Source organism: Lepisma saccharinum, chromosome 15 (genome assembly GCF_977018435.1).
Source record: "Lepisma saccharinum chromosome 15, izLepSacc3.1, whole genome shotgun sequence".
Lineage (NCBI taxonomy): Eukaryota > Metazoa > Arthropoda > Insecta > Zygentoma > Lepismatidae > Lepisma > Lepisma saccharinum.
The window spans coordinates 34606216-34628446 of NC_139243.1; the positions used below are offsets into that span (position 1 = coordinate 34606216).

At 36.8% G+C, this 22231-nt stretch overlaps 1 protein-coding gene across 2 annotated transcripts in view; it reads right to left on the reverse strand.

Moving 5' to 3' along the window:
* The window catches only part of sdk (sidekick cell adhesion molecule), a 263671-nt gene that overhangs the window by 60293 nt on the left and 181147 nt on the right, over window positions 1-22231 (reverse strand). The window contains exons 11-18 of one of the 2 annotated variants that reach the window (XM_083136800.1): window positions 19604-19730; window positions 16680-16727; window positions 12546-12844; window positions 11047-11232; window positions 8699-8877; window positions 6620-6746; window positions 4424-4555; window positions 231-425 (exon numbers count right to left, since the gene is read on the reverse strand). In XM_083136800.1, coding sequence (XP_082992926.1) covers window positions 231-425; window positions 4424-4555; window positions 6620-6746; window positions 8699-8877; window positions 11047-11232; window positions 12546-12844; window positions 16680-16727; window positions 19604-19730 — 1293 coding nt within the window. The remainder of the gene's footprint in view (window positions 1-230; window positions 426-4423; window positions 4556-6619; window positions 6747-8698; window positions 8878-11046; window positions 11233-12545; window positions 12845-16679; window positions 16728-19603; window positions 19731-22231) is intronic. The other variant, XM_083136801.1, reaches the window with a different exon arrangement.

Consider the following 22231-nt stretch of genomic DNA (forward strand, 5'->3'; position numbering starts at 1 on the left):
CAGATGCCAATAAGATATGGTGCTGGAAAATATAAAATCTGGAAATTTAAAATCAAGGTTTAACTGTATTCAGAAAGAAACGGCAAAAGGATCATTTCTGGTGAAATTGGCCATTAAGTAAGATTATACAATGGGTATTCTTGATAGAACAATATTTGTACTCAAAATGCAAAAGTGTGATTTATAATAAAATGTGAAAATAACCTTACTTCAAGATGCATAACACTCACCATCTTCTGACGTCTTGACACCAACAGGTGGACTCCTTTTGCCATCGCCAGGGTTTGTGAAGCAGAGGACTGTAATGTTGTACTCCGTAAACTTCTTGAGCGAGGACATGACTGCTGTCTGCTGGGCAAGTGGATCAAACAAATTCGGAGGAACAGTCATTGACATTTCTTCTACTCCAGATGCCATTGGATCACCTGTTCATATAAAAACATAAACAAAATATGACTTCCATTTCAAATTCTGTAAATGCTACCTGACAAATAAATAATCCACTCATTTCGCAAAACGAAATTCCCTGGCTTTTCCCAGCAAATTTTACAGATTATTTTATAATGATTTAAACTTTTAATGTATATCAAACAAACCCAAGTTCATCTAGCAATGCTGAAATTAATTTATGAAAAATAAAATAAAAAAACTTTTTTAAAAAAAAAAGAAAAAAGAAAAGAGAACATTTTTATGTGAAGACCTGTGGTGGTCTAGTCGGTAAGGCATCTGACTGTCACGTGTAAGACCCAGGTTTGATTCCCGGGGTAGGTGATTCAAGGTTGGAATTTTTCCGACCTTCTCCCAAACATAAATGCGACTCTCTGGCACACTCAACCTCAAATCAGCTACCTAGGGGCTGATCACATCAGCTCCAAAATGGCCGAGATTGAGAATGTGTGGGGTCCTACCCCAACATCCCCTAAATGTGCCTTCATGGCTATATGCTACGAGGGGTGACTGAAAAGTTCTCGGCCTACCCATGATGCATTTATCGTAGCTGAATGTTACTTTAGCTAATCATAATATATGCCTTTGCAAAGCCACATACCAAATTTCATAGTACTATCTTTTTTTGTTTTTCAGATTTTGATGTTTGAAGTGAAGACGGTGAGCATTTTCTGAAAAATGAATAAAGTGAGCATTTGTGCGGTTATCCAAAACCTCCTGAAAAAAGGCATGAGTGGACCGGACATTCACAAGGACATGATGGAAACATTGGGGGAGGATGCCCCATCGTATTCTACTGTGAAAAAGTGGGTGGCGGAATTCAAGAGGCGGAGCACATCTGTCCAAGATGCACCTCGCAGTGGAAGGCCGGCAACGGCCTGTACTGAAGAAAACATCACAGCAATACAGGATCTTGTTATGGCAGAACGGCGAGTGACAGAACGTTACATCGCTTTGAAAGTGGGGATGTCCCAGGAACGTGTTGGACACATACTAACAGTTGTGCTGAACATGCACAAGGTGTCATGTCGATGGGTCCCGAAAATGTTGAGTGCCGAGAACAAACGTCAGAGACACCTCTTGTCTGCAGCAAACTTGACCCTCCTTCAGGCTGATCCTGAGACATTTCTCCAACGTTTTGTAACCATGGACGAAGCATGGGTCCACCACTTTCAGCCAGAGTCCAAGGTGCAATCAAAACAGTGGAAACACCCCTCCTCCCCCACCCCCAAAAAGTTCAAGTCAGTGAAATCAGATGGCAAGGTGATCTGTTTTTTGGGACAGAGGGGTGTCATCCTGGCTGAGTATCTAAAAAAAGGTGAAACGGTGCGTATTATGCTGCTCAACTGAAGCGTTTGAGAGAGGCCATCAAGGTGAAACGTCGTGGAATGTTGAAGAAGCGCGTCCTTTTCCACCAAGACAATGCATCTGTGCACACGTCCACCATTGCAATGTCTGCCATCGAGTCCTGTGGCTTCGAACTGCTTCGACACCCTCCCTATTTGCCAGACTTGGCTCCCTCAGACTTTCATCTGTTCCCTAAACTCAAGCAACACCTCGGTGGAATCAATTTTCCATCAGATGATGACGTCATGGCTGCGGTGGAGGACTTTTTTGCAGTGCAGGATGAAACGTTCTACAAGGAAGGTATCATGGGCCTGCAGCACCGGTGGCAAAAGTGTGTGGCGCTGAAAGGGGACTATGTTGAAAAATAGCCATGAACGATTGAGCTCCTGGCAACCCTTCATGGGTAGGCCGAGAACTTTTCAGTCACCCCTCGTATATACAGGGGAAACTTTGCCTTTACCTTACATTTTTACATGAAATATTCACCCCTGCAAAAAAAAAAAAAAAAAAAATTGAAACAAGCCACACAAGTAAAATCATTCTACAGAAGCAGGAAATAGGGTGAGGGCCTACATATCAGCCATGAGTGCAACCAATTAGTCAGTAACATGTCCAGCCAAACCACATCTCCACCACTCACCCCCCATTCCCAACCCTCCCTTCTCTTCACACTACCACTCTATCCCCCAACACACACCACACTCTACTTCCACTTACAATTCTGGCAAGCCTGGGGAGAGAACTATATTTTTCCGTACTGACTATTCTTCACTCCGGACCTGGTAACTTTGCAGGTCAATCACTCATTTCAGTTTCCAGCATCTCATTTTTCTACAGCCGGTCTCCATGGTGGAGTGGCTATCACACCAATGCCAGAGGTCTAGACATTGGTGTTCATCATATCATCACTCATCCTCATATTCAAAAGTGGCAGAAAAGTGAAGTAAAATAAACCAAATAAATTATTTTTCTTCAACTGAAGATGCAGCTTGCAGTCATGAAAATGTTGATTTTCCCAGTGTCGGGTGTGTGTTTCCTCTATCTTCTCATTTGCTACAAATCTCTTGTTGTTTTTTTTAATTAAATAAAGCTGGCACAGTGGACAAGCATTTTAAGTGACCAACTTGTGGTCTTGCCACCAAAGTTTCCTGGTTCAAGTGTCAGTCTGGATATGGGTGTTATTTGAGAGTGTGCCTTCATTAATTTCATCTAATCATCACTACCCATCATCCTTCCAATTAGCCGAAAGTGGCAGAAAATCAAAGCTACGTAACAAAAAATACAAATACTAATTTAATAAAGCATATTCACCTTGGCATCAAACCTCTCGACATGCCAAGGTTAGTACACACTTTATTATATTAACCTTTTCGGGACGGGGCCTATACATGTCAGAAGTAACTCAAGGATGGACGAGGAATATTTCATCAAACAAATGTTTTGCTAATAAAAGTTTAATAAACAGGAAACCGAATTAAAAAAACACACAGATTTTTTTTGGGTTTAATCTCCAAGCTTTCACCTCACATCTGCCGTCATCACCAAGTAGACTCTGACGTCATTCTCGTGTCACCAGGCTTATTGTTGTGCTGTCGTATTCGACTTTATATAACTTGGGGCAATCAGCGACTAGTGGCAGTTTGCCCAGATCGATGGGCGCTAGCGCATGGAAGCTAGCCAAATTTTGAATAAAAATTCATAAACACAAAATTTGGAAATTCCTCTGTCCGTTGCTTCTGAAAATAGGTACACATCGACATGTTTACCTTACAGAATGAAAGGCTTGGAAATTCTGAATAAAACGAGCCCTCATTTGCATGTTTCGTGTTATAACAATGTTTTTAACAAAACATTTTTCAACATGTTACATTTTGCTTCAAATGAGCCCCGTCCTTGAGGGATTTCTATGCGTGATGAATATTTCGTCTACCGGCACGAAAGGGTTAAGTTGTTGGTATGTGACATGAACTATGCTTTAAATGTTTCTTAACTGCTAAGTATAATTTTAGACCTGTAAGAATGACATCATCATTGTACAGTCACATTGAAACCATAAGTTGGTTGTTTTTCACTGTGTTGGCCACAAAATACAGATTTCAAATTATCCAATATCCATTTTAAATGCAATGGATAATCTGGATATCCAAATATCTAGAGAATTTGGATATCTGGATAGAACAGATTTGATGGAAGGATTTGTAGAAAATCTGCACAGTGAAATATGCAAGTGATGAATAAATGAATAATTGGATAGCCCACAAAATGAATAAATGATAAAACTGTCCACATAATGCACACATCTGAATATCCTGACATTTTGGATAATCCAAATATCCAGATAATTTGAATATCTGGACATGTGGATAGTCCAAATATCACATATTTGAAATCCAGATAGAAAAATATCCGATATCCAGATAGAATTTTATCCATATTTGGCTATCCCTAGTTACAACCTATGTGCCTTTGAAAGTAATAGGTTCTAATGGTTTATTGTGTAATTTTTAACTGTGTTTTCTGCATAACATCATGAATCACTGTACAGATTGTACAAAAAATGATCACACAAATTCAAATTTATCTAATTAAGAAATTACATTAGGTTAATAATGGCAGAGAGAGATCATACCTGCCCAAGCTTGAAGTTTATATCCTTGGTTGATCCCATTTATCTTCTGGGGGTCAGGTGGTTTCCACCAGACCTGGATGGCTGTAGAGTTGATTGCCTTTGCTCTCACATTTCCTGGAGGAGATTCTGGAACTGGAAAGACACATGGAATCACATTATGTAGAAATATTAATACTGGAAGCTATCATAGCCAGAGGAAGCAATTAGGGGGGGGGGGTAACTGCTCCCCCCACTCTTTGCCACTTTTGCTTCAGCACTATGATAAGCCTTATCTACCAAGGAACCGCGTGAACTGTCCTTGCCCCCCCCCCCCCCTGCCCCAGTTTTGGAACCCAATCAAATACTATATACTAGAATATTTATTAATTCAAAATGATGTGCATGTTCATTGGAGAAGAGGAAATAGGAAATTGTAAACATTAAATTTTCTTACATTTTTTTAAAGTCAATTCAAAATTCAAACATTTTCCTGCATCCCTTTCCAGTCACAAACTAGCCATTTGTCCACATAAATAATGACAAATTGAGCACCGGATGAATGAATCAATACAGAGTATTGATTCCCAGATTTTACGTTTTCCATCATTATACATTCAATCGTGATGGTCTCAATGTAGCAAAATGTGTTTAAAATTTCCCTCGATTTTAAATTTCCCCCACATTTTAAGTTTTATCAGCTTGGTCCTTTGAAAAACATAAAATCGAGGTTCCACTGTATTTAAGTCAATTCTACAGTACAGCATTTGCCTAAGGAATAGGGACCTCCACAGCATGGTGGGATCCATGAGTATTACCATGCAAACTGTTCATCGCCATGTTCGTGCACTTTTATTTGACCCAATAAGAGTTTCAAGAATTAAAAGAAACTCAAAACAAGCTGTTGACAACTTCTGCAACAGCATACATAAAAATCCATCACTTAAAAACACACAGAATGTAAGAGAAAAATTAATGAAAATAGTCATGGGCAATTTGCATGGTAATACTCATGAATTCCACCGTACCTATTTTTATAAAGGGGTCCCAGGTTCAATTTTAAGTGGAGACACAATGCACAATCATTTAGATTCCACTTTAAACTGTAGACCCAGTCTCGATTAGGTTACCTCAGTAGAAAGTTGACTTGAAATAAACTTGCCTAACTTTTTTGCGTACAGAATAAACTTCTGGTTTAATGCAATATGTCATTTTTAAACTTCTTACAAATAATCCTACACAACTTTCATTTTTGCAACAATTTCTAATCTCCGAGTTTCTTAACTGCGCATCTTTCTATCTTAGGAATTATAGCTTACCTGATGACGTGATTCATACAAGTGTTCTCGGGTTACCAGCCAGGTTAATTGGCATTAGCTTCCAATGTTTCAAGCATATGCATTCCTCTCATCATCAGCAAATGTAAAAAATGGAGACCAGTGTAGGGTTATAACCGAGTAGAAGAAGCCATAGCCATGGAAAGCACGAATTTCAACAGGGACTCCAGCTCAGTCACATCTGGAACCCACTCCTCCGTAAACACACGACACTAGCCAATAAGAACATGAGGATCCAGAACGAGCCAATAGGAAGACAGCATCCAAGCTCTGCCCCATCACTTGTATGTGTAACCCTACACTGGTCTCCATTTTTTTACATTCCCTGATGATGAGAGCAATGTATGCACTTGAAATGTTAGAAGCTAACGCCGATTTAACCTGGCTGGTAACCCAAGAACACTTGTTCGAATCTTTCTTTCTTGATATGTGTAAGTGGTAAATAGTTTATTTTTAAGGATGAGGGGTACAGTATCCTTAGTGGAGTGCCAAGAGTAGAATGAGAGGAGATCTATACAATCTAAGGGTTGGAATTTTACATGGATCCTTATGGAAGTATTGTTTTTCAAAACTTCTAGGAACATATTACTTATGACAACTGCACAAGAAACATGAGCAGAAAGAAGAAAATTTCAAGAAAAACTGTCTTTCATGAAAAATACCAAAATGTTGCTCTGATTAGTGAAAACTTGAAGTTGAAGGCTAAGAGTTTTCATTCTCCATAATAAATACATGCAAGTCAAAACACATTTGCCCTAGTTAGATATGTGACAACTTACAAAAAACTGTATTTAACATGTATCAGAAAAGAGTAACTTGTTTTTGCTCTTGCTTTAAAACTAACATTCAAGCAACTAAATTGATACTTAATTTTTAATCTTACCTCCTTCTTTTGTTTTTATTTTTATGCTGTCACTATAGATGCCAATTCCCTTGTTATTGTATGCTGCAATCTGAATTTCATAGTCTTTCCAAGTTATAAGTTCTTTAATCAGATAATTCCTTTGTGACTAGAAAAGAAAATATAGCATGCAAATTTTGTTTTTGACAAAAACACAACACGAAATATGAAATAGCATGCTGTAATGTTCATTTTTCATGTTTCTGAAAGGTGTGAGGTCCATTTTTCTACCCTGTTTTGTCACAAAATAATGCGAAATGAACTGCAAAATGTGAAATATACTCTTAAACACGAAATTTACCGTTTATATACCGACACGACACTTTCTGAAGCCTGAAGTATCCTATGAGTTATGCAATTCACGGAAAGTTGATTAATTCTGCTGTAAATATTTGAGAAGCAAAAATGGACCCCTCTACACAGGAATGAACTTAATACTCTGGTAACTACATAAATGTGCTATTAGAAGGGATAAGTTTATTTTGGGTATATAAGTGCAGATTTAAAATCAAATTTAGGATTATAATCACAATTTTAAAACCAAAATGTTATTTTATATGGCACTTTTGATGTGATTATTCACTGTTATAACATGGAAATTTTATTTACTTACCGCTTTTGAACCCGAAATCGACTCTGTTTTTGTACCAAAATTTTGCTTTTATATTTACCAAAAATGTGCCTCTAACAATATCACATGAAATTATGAATATTCTAAACAAAACTATGGTAGATTCACATACTATAGTTGTAATAAAAAAACTATGTAGTAAAATTTATAAGTATTTGGAAGTGCTTTAAATTTTTTCTATCTATAGGGTGTTCCGTATAGGATGCCGAATTAGAAAATTTAATAAAAATAGGGAAAATTTAATGATAATAGTTATATTTCACACCTATGTAAGCAGTAACATCCCCCATTTACGTATGAAACACAATGTCAGGCATATGTTCACCCCTACTGAGTCTGCATGCACTTATACGCTCCACAAAATTATTGATAACCCTCTCGCAGATGTCTGTCCTGATGCCTCCAATCAGTCGTATGATTTCCACCTTCAGTTCCAAAAGGGTTCGTGGTTTGTTGGCATACACCTGTGATTTCACAAACCCCCATAAAAGAAATCACAGGGTGTAAGGTCACACTCCACCTACCAAAACCCACACCACACAGTCGTTCTCAGCAAATGGATGGAATTTACACTCCTTGATTATTCGAGGATTTTCGGAAGAAAACCACAACAAATGAGTCAAAACAATTGAGGCTACATTAATCGGCATGACAACAGGTGCCAACATTGGTAAGAACAGGTCTGCCAACCTCGAAACAAAACAATAACACTCGATTCAAATTCGGCATCCTATACGGAACACCCTTTATTAGCAAGGTTATCTCCTGAATTCAGTAAGAGCATCATTGCTGGGTCAAAGTGGTATCTCTCAGCCATAATCCTAATGCATGGTGTCAGTGACAGACTCTGCTCAGGTATCCCCGTGGTCGCCATCCATGTACTCACAAAACATAAGCCCCTAAGTAAAGTGGACATATGTAGTGAAAATGGTAACTTTGAGAAAAACCCAGGTTTCTGGTTAAATTCCAGGCTTTTTCCAGGCTATCCAGGTACAAAAGTAGATTCCAGGCTAATTCCAGGTTTCCCAGGTCAGTAGACACCCTGTAATGCGATATTTGTAATTTGAAATTCACCACTTTTTTATTAGGGCCTCCCCGATGGTGCAGTGGTAGCGTCTTTGCCTTGTAATCAAGGGCTCCTGGGTTCGATACCCGGTGGAGGCACATTGTGGTTTGGATCCCACTGTAGGTCCAGTCCCGATTAGCCTTACTGTGCATAAAGTGGACTTAAAACACCAAATCAATCAAAACCACATTTTTATTGTGATCCACAGGAAACTAAATTAGGATTTCTCATCTATCAATACAATTGTATAACCAACAATGATTAAAAACATGCACTCTTTCCAGATTGTTGAAACAACACAAAAATAAATAAATAAATGAGTAATGGAACAAAAATTAGTTAATCATATAAAGTAATGTTTCACCTCATTAGTAATATTCCTAAAGGACCATGGGCTCTCATTGTAACCGTACAGCCTGTATCGTATAACGTATCCCAAAATCTGACCATTCCTATGATCCTCTAACGGAGGCTGCCACTGGATTATAATCTCAGAAGGTGACCTTGCAGATCCAACCAGGCCAAGTGGGGGTCCAGTGGGAGCTGAAACAGAGAAGCACATACATATTTAATGCCTTACAACATAAAAACATAGATGCAAATAAATTCCCTTCAAAATTAAAGCAGCTTTGGAAAAATGTTCCTAAGGCTTTGTAACACATAATTTTCCTCAAGGTCACAAGGAACAGTTAAAAGAACTTAAGTATGTTAATTCTGTTTCCTTGCAAACAAATGAGCTGGGAGTTTAAATATTAGTCCACTTCTACCTTCCCTTACATTTTAATCTTGCATACTTTTGGAAAGTATTATTATGTTGATCATCAAAATATCGAACAAGGAGAGAAGAAATTACTGAAAGTATGCACTTTGATTTTTATTAATCTCACAATACATGGCATCAATGAATACTGGACTTTTACACAAATTGTGACTGATATTAATACATCAGAAATCAGAGTCATATCCTTATCAAATATTCTTTCTTTCTCACACACTTAAACCTTGTTAATCCAGACTAATGGGGGATAAGTTGACCGGTTTAACAAAAGTCCGGATTAACCGAAATAACCTAAAAGAACAGTAGAAAGTGCATTAAAACTCCATTTATGCGAGGGCTATTTTTTCAACCTCCGATGGTGCAACCAGGTGGCCCATGAAGCACTAGGAAGCAGGGTGTCATGCAGCGTGATTGGCATCCCCCCTCACTACCACCACCACTGGTAAGGTCAACGCTTCAGTTGAAGCTGAGCGATGGGCACGTAGAGATGTGTGCTACAATCGACTCTTCCGCCAAGTGCGAGGTGCGTAGTGTGATAAGATTTCTACAGGCAGAGGGGCACAATGCAGCAGAAATTCACCATCGAATGAGTCATGTGTACGGCGAAAAGTTTCTGAGTGACAGCGTGGTTTGCGAATGGTGCAGGAAATTTTAAAATGGCCGAACGGACATTCATAATGAAGGTGGTCAGGGACGGAAGTCTGTGGCGAGCTCAGATGAACTCATGCAGCATGTGGTTCGGACGAGGTGTTGGTTCACAATTTCAAAACTGCCCATGTGTCCACTGGGAAGTGTTTGATCACCCTCCCTACATCCCAGACCTGGCAACAAGTGACTTCCACCTTTTCCTGGCGATGAAGAAGTGGTTGGGAGAACAATGCTTCCACACCAATGAGAAGCTTCAGAACACCGTGCAGACCTGGCCAGCTGGCTGGCTGGCTTTTTTGTAGAGGGTTTTGGAAAGCTGGTACATCAGTATGATAAATGTCCGAATCTTCTTGGTGATTACGTTGAAAAGATAGATTATACGTGTACGTAACTTTTGTCAATAAACCCATTTTGTTATTTAATGTGGTTTTGATTTCATGCCCTATCGGAGGTTGAAAAAATAGCCCTTGTAGCAACAAAACATGTTTATTATGGTGTATTTAAAGGGCATAAATACACTATACAGTACAGTAAAATGTAAAGCAATACTGTACATACAATGCAGTACGTACATACGCGATACCCATATTATGATTATGTGCCAGACGGACCTGCATTCTCGTTGTTTTTTTTGTTTTTTTCTGTAATTGTATTTTCAATCTTTCAAATATACTTGTACATATCTACGAGGGTTGGGCAACTATTTTCTTCTCCACGAGAATGTGGGACCGGCACAAATATCTTAAATATACAATGAGAAGGGGCAGTGTATGGTACTGTGTAATGTTTAAACAATGCAGATCATGTTGCCAGGTGTAGGATAGTGAAACGAGCAAACATCCTTAAAGATAGCACTGTGCCACATGTGTTTACAAATCAGAAAGCATACATTAGCATTACAGCAACAAAAGAGGTGCATACTACAGTAGGGCACTATTCTCCATATTTTCCACCAGCTCCCTGTGGCATTCTCTGGCATTTCTCCCCTATTTTGATACATTAATGCTGATCATGCTGGGCTACAGCAGTTGACTCAACAACTGTAAGTTACACTGCCCTCTGTAGGATAATCGTTTATCACACTGTCATCTAGTGATGTGCTTACATAGTACTGGTGCCATGTTCTCCTGGACATATGATCATATTGTGGAACCATCGTTTAACTTTGGAAAAAATATAGTTGCCATGACTTAAGTCCCAGCCCTCGTATTTGACTTCTTCAAGTATCCATGCTTTACTGAGGATTTGCTAAGAGGAACAAACAAAAAGCCCATTCATTTACTTACGTTCTTGTGGAAGGGTTATCACATTGCTTGGGTCAGATGGAGAACCTTCCCCGACACTGGTAACAGCACTGACTCTGAACTGGTAAGATGCTGCAGCTTTCAGATTGGTTAACAACACCCATCGCTGATCTGCAGACACATTTGTCAGTTCAGTCACCCAGTTCAGTAATGAATCAGGCAATGGTTCTGGAGAAAAGACCAACATTTTAATATAAATATTCTGTAGCATTATGAAATACATGCAGACATTTCTTTTTCTCAGCACTAGATGAATGAGGTATACTAATAATACCTGTACTGCAAATACTACTGATGCAGTTCAAGGCATTACAACATTAAGATTCTAAAATTTCAGAGATTTCTTTGAAAAAGATGCTTAACTTAGGAATGTACTGATATGAAATTTTGGCCAATACTGATAAGTAACAATATAAAAAAACTATTGATCTGATATAAAATTCCAATGGTTCATTAACATCTTTAATAAGTGTATACTACGGATTGAATCAAGCTTTTGCAATGCACAAGAAGCTGCATATTAAGACATTTACTTTTAAAAAAATGTACAGTGGAATCCTGATTTTATGTTCCAGGATTATACATTTTCCCACATTATACGTTCAATTTTGATGGTCCAAACGTAGTAAAATGTTAATAAATTTTCCTAAATTTTACATTTTTCCGTATTCATCTTGGCCCCCTGAAAAATTTAAAATTGAGGTTCCACTGTATATAGATACATCAGACCAGTAAAATTAGAGTTAATTTTACCAATACACCAATAGAGTACTGATTAATCTGTCCCATCCCTAATAGAAATTTTAAAAAAACTTAATGCCTAAAAATGCAAATGTGTATTACATGTTTACCTCAAATTTACAATGCCTTCAATATGAAAGCTTTCTTTGATAGTCAAACAGGAATATCAAGATATTCCATATGCTTCTCAAGTTGTTATATATATACTAGCGTCGTTGCCTTGTAATCAAGGGGTTCCAGGTTAGATTCCCGGTGGAGGCACATAGTGGTTCAGATCTCACTTTAAACTGTATGTCCAGTCTCGATTAGCCTTACTGTGCTTAAAGTTGACTTAAAACACCATATAATTTATGAAAAAACTTAAATTTCCCCCCGTGCATTGCACTCACCTTAAAGTATCAAATGACTGAAGGCTGAGTGAGCTCCAGAGTCATTTAAAAATGGGCAATGATATAAACATTCATGTTTGCAAGCAGCCATCCAACCCAGGCCCTAGTATTTATACTTCTTAATGTATCAATTGATTACTCCATAGTATCTATTTTTGATTCAGAAGAACCCCAATGAAGATCATGTAAAGCTAATATTTGAAATATTCTTCTAAGCATCATATTTTATATTTCTGTTTCAATTTTTGAAATATCAATTGGATTGATGAAGCCATAATATGAAGAAAGGCTAAAATTGCAATGAAACAAATTAATGCAATTAGATTAAGAAAGTCAATCAAATTTACATACCTGCATCCTGAACCTCCCTCTTCTGAATGATGAACTTCACCACTGGACTATTTCCATCAAATCCTGGAGTCCAGCTGACGTTAATAGTCTTCAACACTGGAGATATCTTCACTGCTTTAACATTAATTGGAGCATAGGGTAGCTCAATGACATTTAAGCATCCAGACCGTGTTTCATTTCCTCCAGGGGAAACCACAGTGCACTTGTACTCGCCCACATCAGAGGCCCTTGCTTCCTTTATCTCCAGTGTGTTGTCCTCGAGGACGTTGATGCGGAAACTATTTTCAGCATCAATTGGCCTGATGAGAGAAAAATAAACACTATTTCACATACAGTTTTAAGAAAGGAAAATTCAGTCATGTTGTTTCCATTTATATTTTAGGAATTTACATCACTTTTCTACCTATTGGGCCAATCATGATGATGAGGACGAATGATGTAATGGGTGATGGGACAAACACAGCAATACAATCATGCTTTAACCAGGGTTCAATCCTGGGAATTTTGCTTTTTAGTGTGTTACACTGTCCAGACTCTGTCATGGAGGCTGGACAGTTTATGGGTCGTAAGAGCTTCATTGACTTCTGAATGACAACCCAGAAGTATATATGACTGCATATACACATCTATTTTAAATGTAATATTACAAATATTTGAAGTTTGAGTTCATTTTTTTTTTTTTGCTTTAAGTCCATTTATGCACAGACAGACTAATCAGGAATGGACATACAGTTTAAAGTGGGCTTCAAACCCCTATGTGCCTCCACCAGGTATTGAACCTAGGACCCCTTGATTACAAGATGACAACTTTACTACTACACCATCAGGGAAGCCCCACATAGAAAATGAAGTAAACAAATTACATGAAGTGGGCCTCTTTGATGGTACAGTGGTAGCATCCTTGCCTTTTAATCAAGGGGTCCCGGGTTCGATACCCAGTGGAGGATCATAGTGGTTCGGATCTTACTTTAAACTGTAGGGTCAGTCCCGATTAGGCTTACTGTGCATAAAGTGGACTTAAAACACAAAATCAATCAATCAAAGAAACAAATTACATGAAATTTTAACTGATTACAATAAGATAATAATAATAGTATTTACGAATACTGATAAATTTCTACTGATCCAGTATTAAATGGTAAATGTTCCATGAAGACCTTGAATAGTACATTCACCTCATTTACCAATGTATGTAACAAGGTGACTGCAGTGGGATTTGCTTTAAAAAACAAAATTAACTGTGAATTTGGAAATTTACTTTGCAAAACCAGAGGTACGTGAATATTCATGTATTAGGTATATGTAACAAAATGACATATAAAATAATAGTACATGAAAATAACAAAATGAAATATAAATCTTTCAATTACAGGCTATTTGTACAATTATTTTTATTATTAATAAATTAATGGCAAATTTTATAATAAACTGATACAGTGATATGCCTATACAGATACCAATAGAATACCAATGAATGTATCTCCTCTCTAATGAAAACAGATTGTATTTTATACACTGTATCGTAATAATAATAATAATACAGTTGAACTCCAATTTTACATTCCAGAATTTTACATTTTCTCCCATTATACATTCAATTTTCATGGTATCAACACAGTAAAATGTTATAAAATTTTTCCTTTTTACATTTTCCCAACATTTTTAAGTTTCTTCACCTTGGTCATCTGAAAAATGTAAAATCAAGGTTCCACTTTAATAATAATAATAATAATAATAATAAAGAAACAAAAAGATCAACACAAATAGGAAAGATTATTCATAAATAAGCAGAAACAGTAATCACACTTAGTACCCCTCTCTAATGAACACAATTTAACAATGAAACATAAAGAGTGTATTCAGATGAGATGTACTAACTTTCTAAAGGAACAAGGAAAGTATATTATTTACACACAATGCTGCCTGTTAATGGTGTTATACTGAAAACTTCTAAGAGAAACATTGCATAAACTGACTATTACCAAACTTCTATTAAAAAGAAAAAGGAAGAAATTTATTTCATGATACCAGCTTTTTTGCAAGAATGGTCATGAACAAAGCTGAAGGGAAGAATAAGGAAAAATGATGTATCACTAGGTGCCTATAAATTTATTCTCAGATGGATTCTTAACATAGTTCTACTCAACAGTGGTACCTCACATTTCTATTAGGGCTGGTGCAGATGATGATAATCTCACCAATCAAATATTATTCCAAGGAACATACTGATATTAACTAGTGAAGTATTAGTACTTTAAAGTACTATTATGTGTCAACTTATACACATACAGTGAAACCCTAATTTTACATATCGCCATGGTACAAATTCAATTGCTATGGTCCCAATAGAGCAACATGTAAAACATTCCTAGATTTTATCTTTCCCAGATTTTAAGTTTTCTAGTCTTGGTCCCCTTAAAAAACAATATTGAGGTTCCGCTGCATTTCTAAGTTGGCAAGAAAGAAACTAAAGACAGTAATTTGGTCAAAATTTAATAAACATTTTTCAGCTTTAAATACAATATTCATATCTCAAGATTAAATTATTCATTTATCTTTTCTATCTTTTTTTAACTTCAGGAAATAATAGTTTTTACTCATGATTGAAGTTGGACAGGGGGTTATCCCCAGCTAGGATAATTTGCATAAGAGGAATTTCCATTTCGAACAGTATTCCTACCTAGAGGTGGATATGAAAAACAGCCATTGTGAAAAATTACTATGGATTATGATGTTTGTGCATTCAGGGTTTCAGCTTCACATGCACTAAAAATGGATGGACACATCATGAAATTAAAAGAGGGGTAAATTAATATACACAATAAAAAAAAAAAGTGGGCTAAACCCTAAAAGATATCTATGTCCATCTTTCCCCCAACTTCTGACTACAATATGATAATGTTCATTAACCACAAAAAAGAAAGAGTAAAGAAAAAAGTAAAGTGCTCCCCTGTGCTTTGCACCATGCCATGAAGGTGTATAGGGGGTGTGGAGTTAGGGCCGCACACTTTCTTGATCACGGCGGAACGTGGGGGTGATGTGATTCAGCTCCATGCCCCTGGGTGCCTTTAACCCCCCCCCCCAAGAGTTTCCTCCAGGTACCCACTTTATAGGATGCTGGAGCCACTTCAATAGGTAGAAAAAATCCCGGTTCTCCCCTGCTGGGGATCGAACCCGGGTCTCTCGCATGGTAGTCAGACACCCTAAAGACTGATTTTCTAGTGCTTGTATATTAGAGCCGAGGAAACATCACTTTGAACCAATATCAATTCTAAGAATGTTATCTATTCCTGCAGGTACCAATAACAATATCAATGTGAGCAGTGCACCAACCTAAATCATACATAAGGCAACAGACAATAAGACTGCTTGCCCATACATAGAAACAAAGCCTAACAAGCAGAAATTAACTGAAGATTCCGCTTCCTTTCCATATGGAGCTTGTCCCAGATCAAAACATGTTGTAAAAACAAGGTTGATTGATTGATTGATTTGTAACGTTATTCTTGTCAACAATACGTCCAACTCTTCTTAAACCAAAGAACCACACACCTGATGGAGAGAGGCACATATTGGTTCAGATCCCCCTTTAAACTGTAGGTCCATTCCTGATTAGCCTTTCTGTGCATAAAGTGGACTTAAAAATAAACAAACATACAAATAGCCACGCTTATGTAATCAGAAATAAGATTTTGGCGATATTCTGATTTGGCACACCCCCTCCCCTCCACAGAGAGTGGCACTCCAGGCAGATACCCAGGTTGCCCTTTAAGCTACCCCTGACACCAACATGCTATATTGGTCAATACTGATTAATGTGTCCCATGACCCATAAATACATTAATATTTGACTGTAAACATCATTTCTATTTTCATTTCTGTCACTCTGTTAATTGTGAAGATGAGAATGTAAGATTAACTGACAAAGCAGAAAAAATGAAGAAGCACAAATAAACCTCAATTCCATGCATTGTCTGAGATTCAATTCTAGAACTTCTGGCTTTACAGCAGACTAGCAATGCACATGTACACATATTGCAGGATACATTAGCCAGAACATACAACGAAGCACTTACACATAGAAGCACATAAATTCCGATTGTTATGTGCCATATCAAGATTAAAGAATCATACCTTACACCATTTGGATGCATAACATGCAGATTCTCCCTCTTACAATAACTGCAAAAATAATTACATTTATTGTAAAATTCAAAATGTATTCCTATAAAGTACTTATGACATACCAAAAGAAACTACTTCCCTTTTAGATATCCAGGTTTCATTACTAATGAATTACAAAATAATAATAATAATAATATACAGGGTGTTCGGGCTTCAGGTAAACAAAAAGAACATGCTATAAGTTTCGAACGAATTCATGGAAATGTGCAAGCAAATACTCATTCGATAGGAAATATCTTCAAGATTTTATAGGCAACATGGCAACACTGCAACTGCCATACTACGAGCTGCATGATGAGAAATCGCAAAATCGTTAGGTATACAAATGAAAAGAGCAGAATTTCTTAAGCAGCCATGTTATGAATGAAATGATTTTCACGTTACAAGTTACAAATAACGAAAAGAAACTATGTATGAACTGTTCATAATCGTAGAAGAATAGCTGAAAGTGTTCCTGTGTCAATAAATCTCAATATGAGCACCATATGTAGCTCTACATATATCAAAACTATAATCTACATCTTGCCACACATTGAAAAGCATTTGGGGCATTATAAGCTGAACTGCATTATTGATACGTTCTCTCAAATCTGCCACATTTTGATTTTTTGTTTGGTACACAATGTCCTTAATGAATCCCCAAGCAAAAAAGTCTAATGGCGTCAAATCTGGGGATCTTGGGGTCCGATTGAGCAACGTTGTGACGTCTCTGTGATAGTGAGGAGGGGACTATCCTGCTGGAAAAGAAAATCAGGAGGTATCTGAGGAAGTACAAAGTTCTCCAACATGTCTAGGTAGACCTGTCCAGTCACTGTAGGCTCTATGAAGAAGAAGAAGAAGAAAAAGTCCCACCACGCCATTCTTATGCAGTCCTAACCAGACATTAATTTTCGGTGTATCCCTTTCATATTCCAGCAGCTGGTGAGGATTTTCACTACCCCACACACAACAATTATACCAATTTACCTTACCGCAAACATGGAAGGTGGATTCATCACTATAAAACACCTTATCAAGAAAATTTTCATCTTCTTCAATCTGGGTCAGCATTGTCACAGCGAAGTCTCTTCTCTTCTGTGGATCATCTGGCTTAAGGTGTTGAAGCAGTTGCACTTTGTACGCACACAAACATAGATGTTCGTGGACAATATCGTGTACTGTTGAACGAGGAATTCCTAGTTCTCTACTTGCCTGTCTTACCGACTTCCATGGACTCCTGCAGAACGAGTCCCGCACACATTCAACAGTCTCTTCAGTTAGGTGCTTCTTCGGATACTTCCCTGCCTGAGACAGCAAACTGCCAGTTTCCTTTTAGAGTCTTGTCCCACTTGTAAATGGTTTTGCGTGTGGGAGGATCCACATTCCATTCCATTCTGACACGCCGCTGAACACTTGTGTTGGATTTCAATTCAGCTAGCCAAAATACACACTGCACTTTCCGCTGCGGGGTCCACATCATGAAGAACAAAGCAAGCAGGCACGCTCCGATACCTAACGATTTTGCGATTTCCCATCATGCAGCGTGCAGCGTGGCAGTTGCAGTGTTGCCATATTGCCTATAAAATCTTGAAGATATTTCCTATCGAATGAATATTTGCTTGCACATTTCTATCAATCCGTTCAAAAGTTATAGCATGTTCTATTTGTGACACCCTTCTTTGAAAGTGACTTTCATTCTTTTGGCAATGTTGTAAAAACTTATATCAACAAATACTGATACATCAGTATTAACTGAGCCCTAGATTTATTGTATTATTCTGTAATATACAAAACTGGTTATGTGAACTATTAAGAATAACATTATTAAGGATTTTACAAATAACTGATACTGTAGCTTTGGAAATTTCAGTATTAAAAACTGAAGAGTAACATACATGGTATGATATGATATGATGTTTGTTTGTACTGGAGATTCAACAAGAGTAGGAGTAAGAATCCAGAGATTGGCTGGAGAGTAATCATGACAATAGAATGCATAATGGCACATCTGCCACTGGAAAAACATTGAAAATTATAGGACTGAGTATTATTATTTTGAATTGATACCAATATTTGAAAACTGTTTCACGATGTTTATAAATTTGAATATGCATGTAAGTTTTCCACTGAAACTACATCATACCTATCTACCAGTCTTGCATTAAAATATTCATAATTTTATGTGAGGTAACCATTTAATGTCAATATCCATTTCTCCCCACAATGTTGTTGCAAAAATAATGAAAATTATGCACTTTGCATAATGTCCAGGGTACATAGGCACTTTGAAAGTGCCATGTGACATTTCTTTGCAGACTCTGGAAAAATATTTATTACGTGAGAAATAATGGGAAAATAACTTCCTTGAAATTTGTTTCCACCGCATGAAACTGCCATGAACAGGTGTCAGCATGTGACCTACAATTTAAAATACTAGTTTAAAAGCATGATGAGGTATAATTTTAGATATATTTGGCAAAAAAAAGTGTTCTAAAAATGCGAATTTGGTGAAAACGCAGAAAAGCAAGAAAAACAACCACTTTTGGAAAAAAAATGACTAAAAAATTAAGTGAAAATTGTTCATTACTTTTGTTAAACTTGTGCAATCTGTAAAAGATATAAATTTACAATAAAATACACTATATAGGAGTGAAAGTCCTTCGAGTACTGTTTCATTTATATTTGGGTTTGCATATGTGCTCTTTATATGTGCTGCATTATTAGCATTTTAAAATATTTACACTTTCCATTCATACTCCTTCTAGTACTGTATACCCTTGAAAATACACACCAGTCGTGTCGAGAAACTACTTACTCACCCTAAAATAAACACACATTACAGTAAATCAAATACAGTTATCGAAAAGCAATATATAATCAAAAGGAACACATACTCATTATTGTGATACCAATACACTGTGTATGGCACTGATGGGTCACTGGATACTTTGCACTGAAAAGTTGCTGTATGCCCTAATATAACCTTTGTGTCAACAGGGGGTTGGATAATTTGAGTTCTCACTGCAATCAAAAAGCACAATGAGTTAGCACAAAAACACAAACAAAGCACTAATATGTTATAGGGCTCTGGGATAAAAAGGTTATAAGTTTCATTTATGAAACGTGTAATTTGAATATTAAGACACAGAACATTCAAAGTTTCTTGTCATTCTGTTACTGCACATATATATGCAATTTTTTCTCCATTTTCATTCAAATAGCATGCTAATCAGTTCAGTTTCTTATACTTCGCATCTGTTGTACTTTACAGTTGCATGTACATAAATGTTTTTACTGCATTTGAAACAAAAAAAAAAACCATGCACTGATCTCTATAAAACAAATTAGTTACATCAACAAAGGCACATATAGACATAGACAAGTATTATACCAAAGCACCTTCATTTTCAATTTTAATGCTTTTCTTTGTAAAATTTGCATTATAAAATATGCTAGTTAGAAACTTAAGAGTAGAAAGAAACACTCAATAATGAAGAGTTGTCTACTCCTATTTTTTGTTACCAACATATTTGTAGCATAAATACAAGTCATATTTTTTCATTTACCGAAGACTGGGGCAAAATAGTGTGAAAATTGAATGTTTTTATTAGGTAATCTGAGTAGATACTATTTCCAACTGATACCAATACCAATTCCCATCATTATCATCACTTGAACATTGTTACAAATTAAAGTTGTTCAGAATATTTATAAATATTAATATGTAAGTATTCCATTGAAACTGTATCATATTAGTCTATCAGAGTTTTACCTGAAAATATTCGTAGCTTCACATATGATATGTTCAATAACTGTTATTTATTCACAAAATCATTTTTACTAGGGCTGAGCTGATAACGGGTCAGCTGATATCGATTGATTTTCTTTTACTGATACCATCCGATACTTGATACTTGTCTCAACTTTGTCCTTTTTAAAAGTTCATTTATCCTTCCTTGTGACAGATTGGAAGACCAGGACAAGAAGATCCATAGATTTTCCTAGAAACACTGGATAAACCCCCACCCTCCTGCGAAGCAGATGGCAAGATCAAAGGCATGGGCAAGTGAAAGCTGAACCCAAAGGTGACCATGAAGGCATGTAACTGCTTAGTTAACACCAGGGTGCGAAATCCTGTGGGGGGGGGGATTTTCCCCCACCAGCAATCTTGGCCTCAAAAATCCCCCCCACCCCCACCAAAAATTTCCAGGGTGGAGTTTTTGTTACAACAAACAAAATATAAGCAATTACTTTTAATTTCAAATATACTGTACTAAGAATAATATGGAAAATACACAAATTAGTGTAGTTGTGAGTGTTCAATACTTTTTCTCTCTCAAGAGATCATTAACAAATCTACATCAATACGAACAATAGAAGTAAAACAAGAATGCAAAACAATAATAACTATGAAATCTGATTGATTTATATTAACATAAATCAAAAACTAAATAAAAACTTGCACATAATAAAAACACTTCAACTAATTCATAAGTTATTAACATCTTTAACCAGTTAGTAAAGGAAGTAGTTTGCTACTTTGAAATATCTGATATAGCCTATATATAAAATTAACAAATTTATTTCTTTTTGTGTAATTAATAATAATATATTTTTAATTTAGTATTTTCTTTACTTTTAATAACATTATAAATATGTATATCATATAACTCATATGTATGTTTGTGGGGGTTTGTAGATAAGATCTCCCCCCCCCACCCACCAGTCTTAAATGATTTCGCACCCTGATTAACACTGTGGGAAATAAACCATTCATTGCCAATTCTTGCTTGAAGATGATCGTGGTCGTAAGATAGGTGAATGTTTTTAATCTCCCCACGCATTAATGCCGAGTCAGGTAGTTGCGCAGTTCTTGGAAAAGAGGGATGAAGGTCACTGTGAAATTAGCTTTGTGTTATCTACGTTCAAGTGGGAAGGGTAATCAGTCATTTATACATATCCTCTACACATCTGTCTATCGTGTGACTGCCGGTATCGGCCAATGAGGGTTATTTATTTCCACCAAAAGCCGGACCCCATGGTGGAGTGGTTAGCACATCGTGCTACAACGCCAGGGTTCGAATTCCAGCCTGAGCATGGTTGCTTGTGAGTGTCCATTCATCAATTTCATCACATCATCACTCATCCCCATCTTTGCAAATTAGAAAAAAGTGGCACAACAAGCGAAGTGAAATAAAGCAAATCAAAAGCAAATCAATCAATTATTTCCGCCAAGATTAGATTGGAACATACAGCTTTGAATGGCAGTACTAAGGAAGATAAGTTAATCGGGACTGGACTTACATTTTAAATTGGGACCCGAACCACTATGTGCCTCCACTGACTATCGAATCTGGGATCTCTTGATTACAAGGCGATGGCAGTACCACTACACCATCGGGGAGACCCCTCTAAAGATTTATGTACACCACTACTTAGAATAATGTACATAAAATATTTACCAGGAACTTTACTTTTCATCTAATGGACGTACCATCATTCCTTTTGTTATTCAATAAATA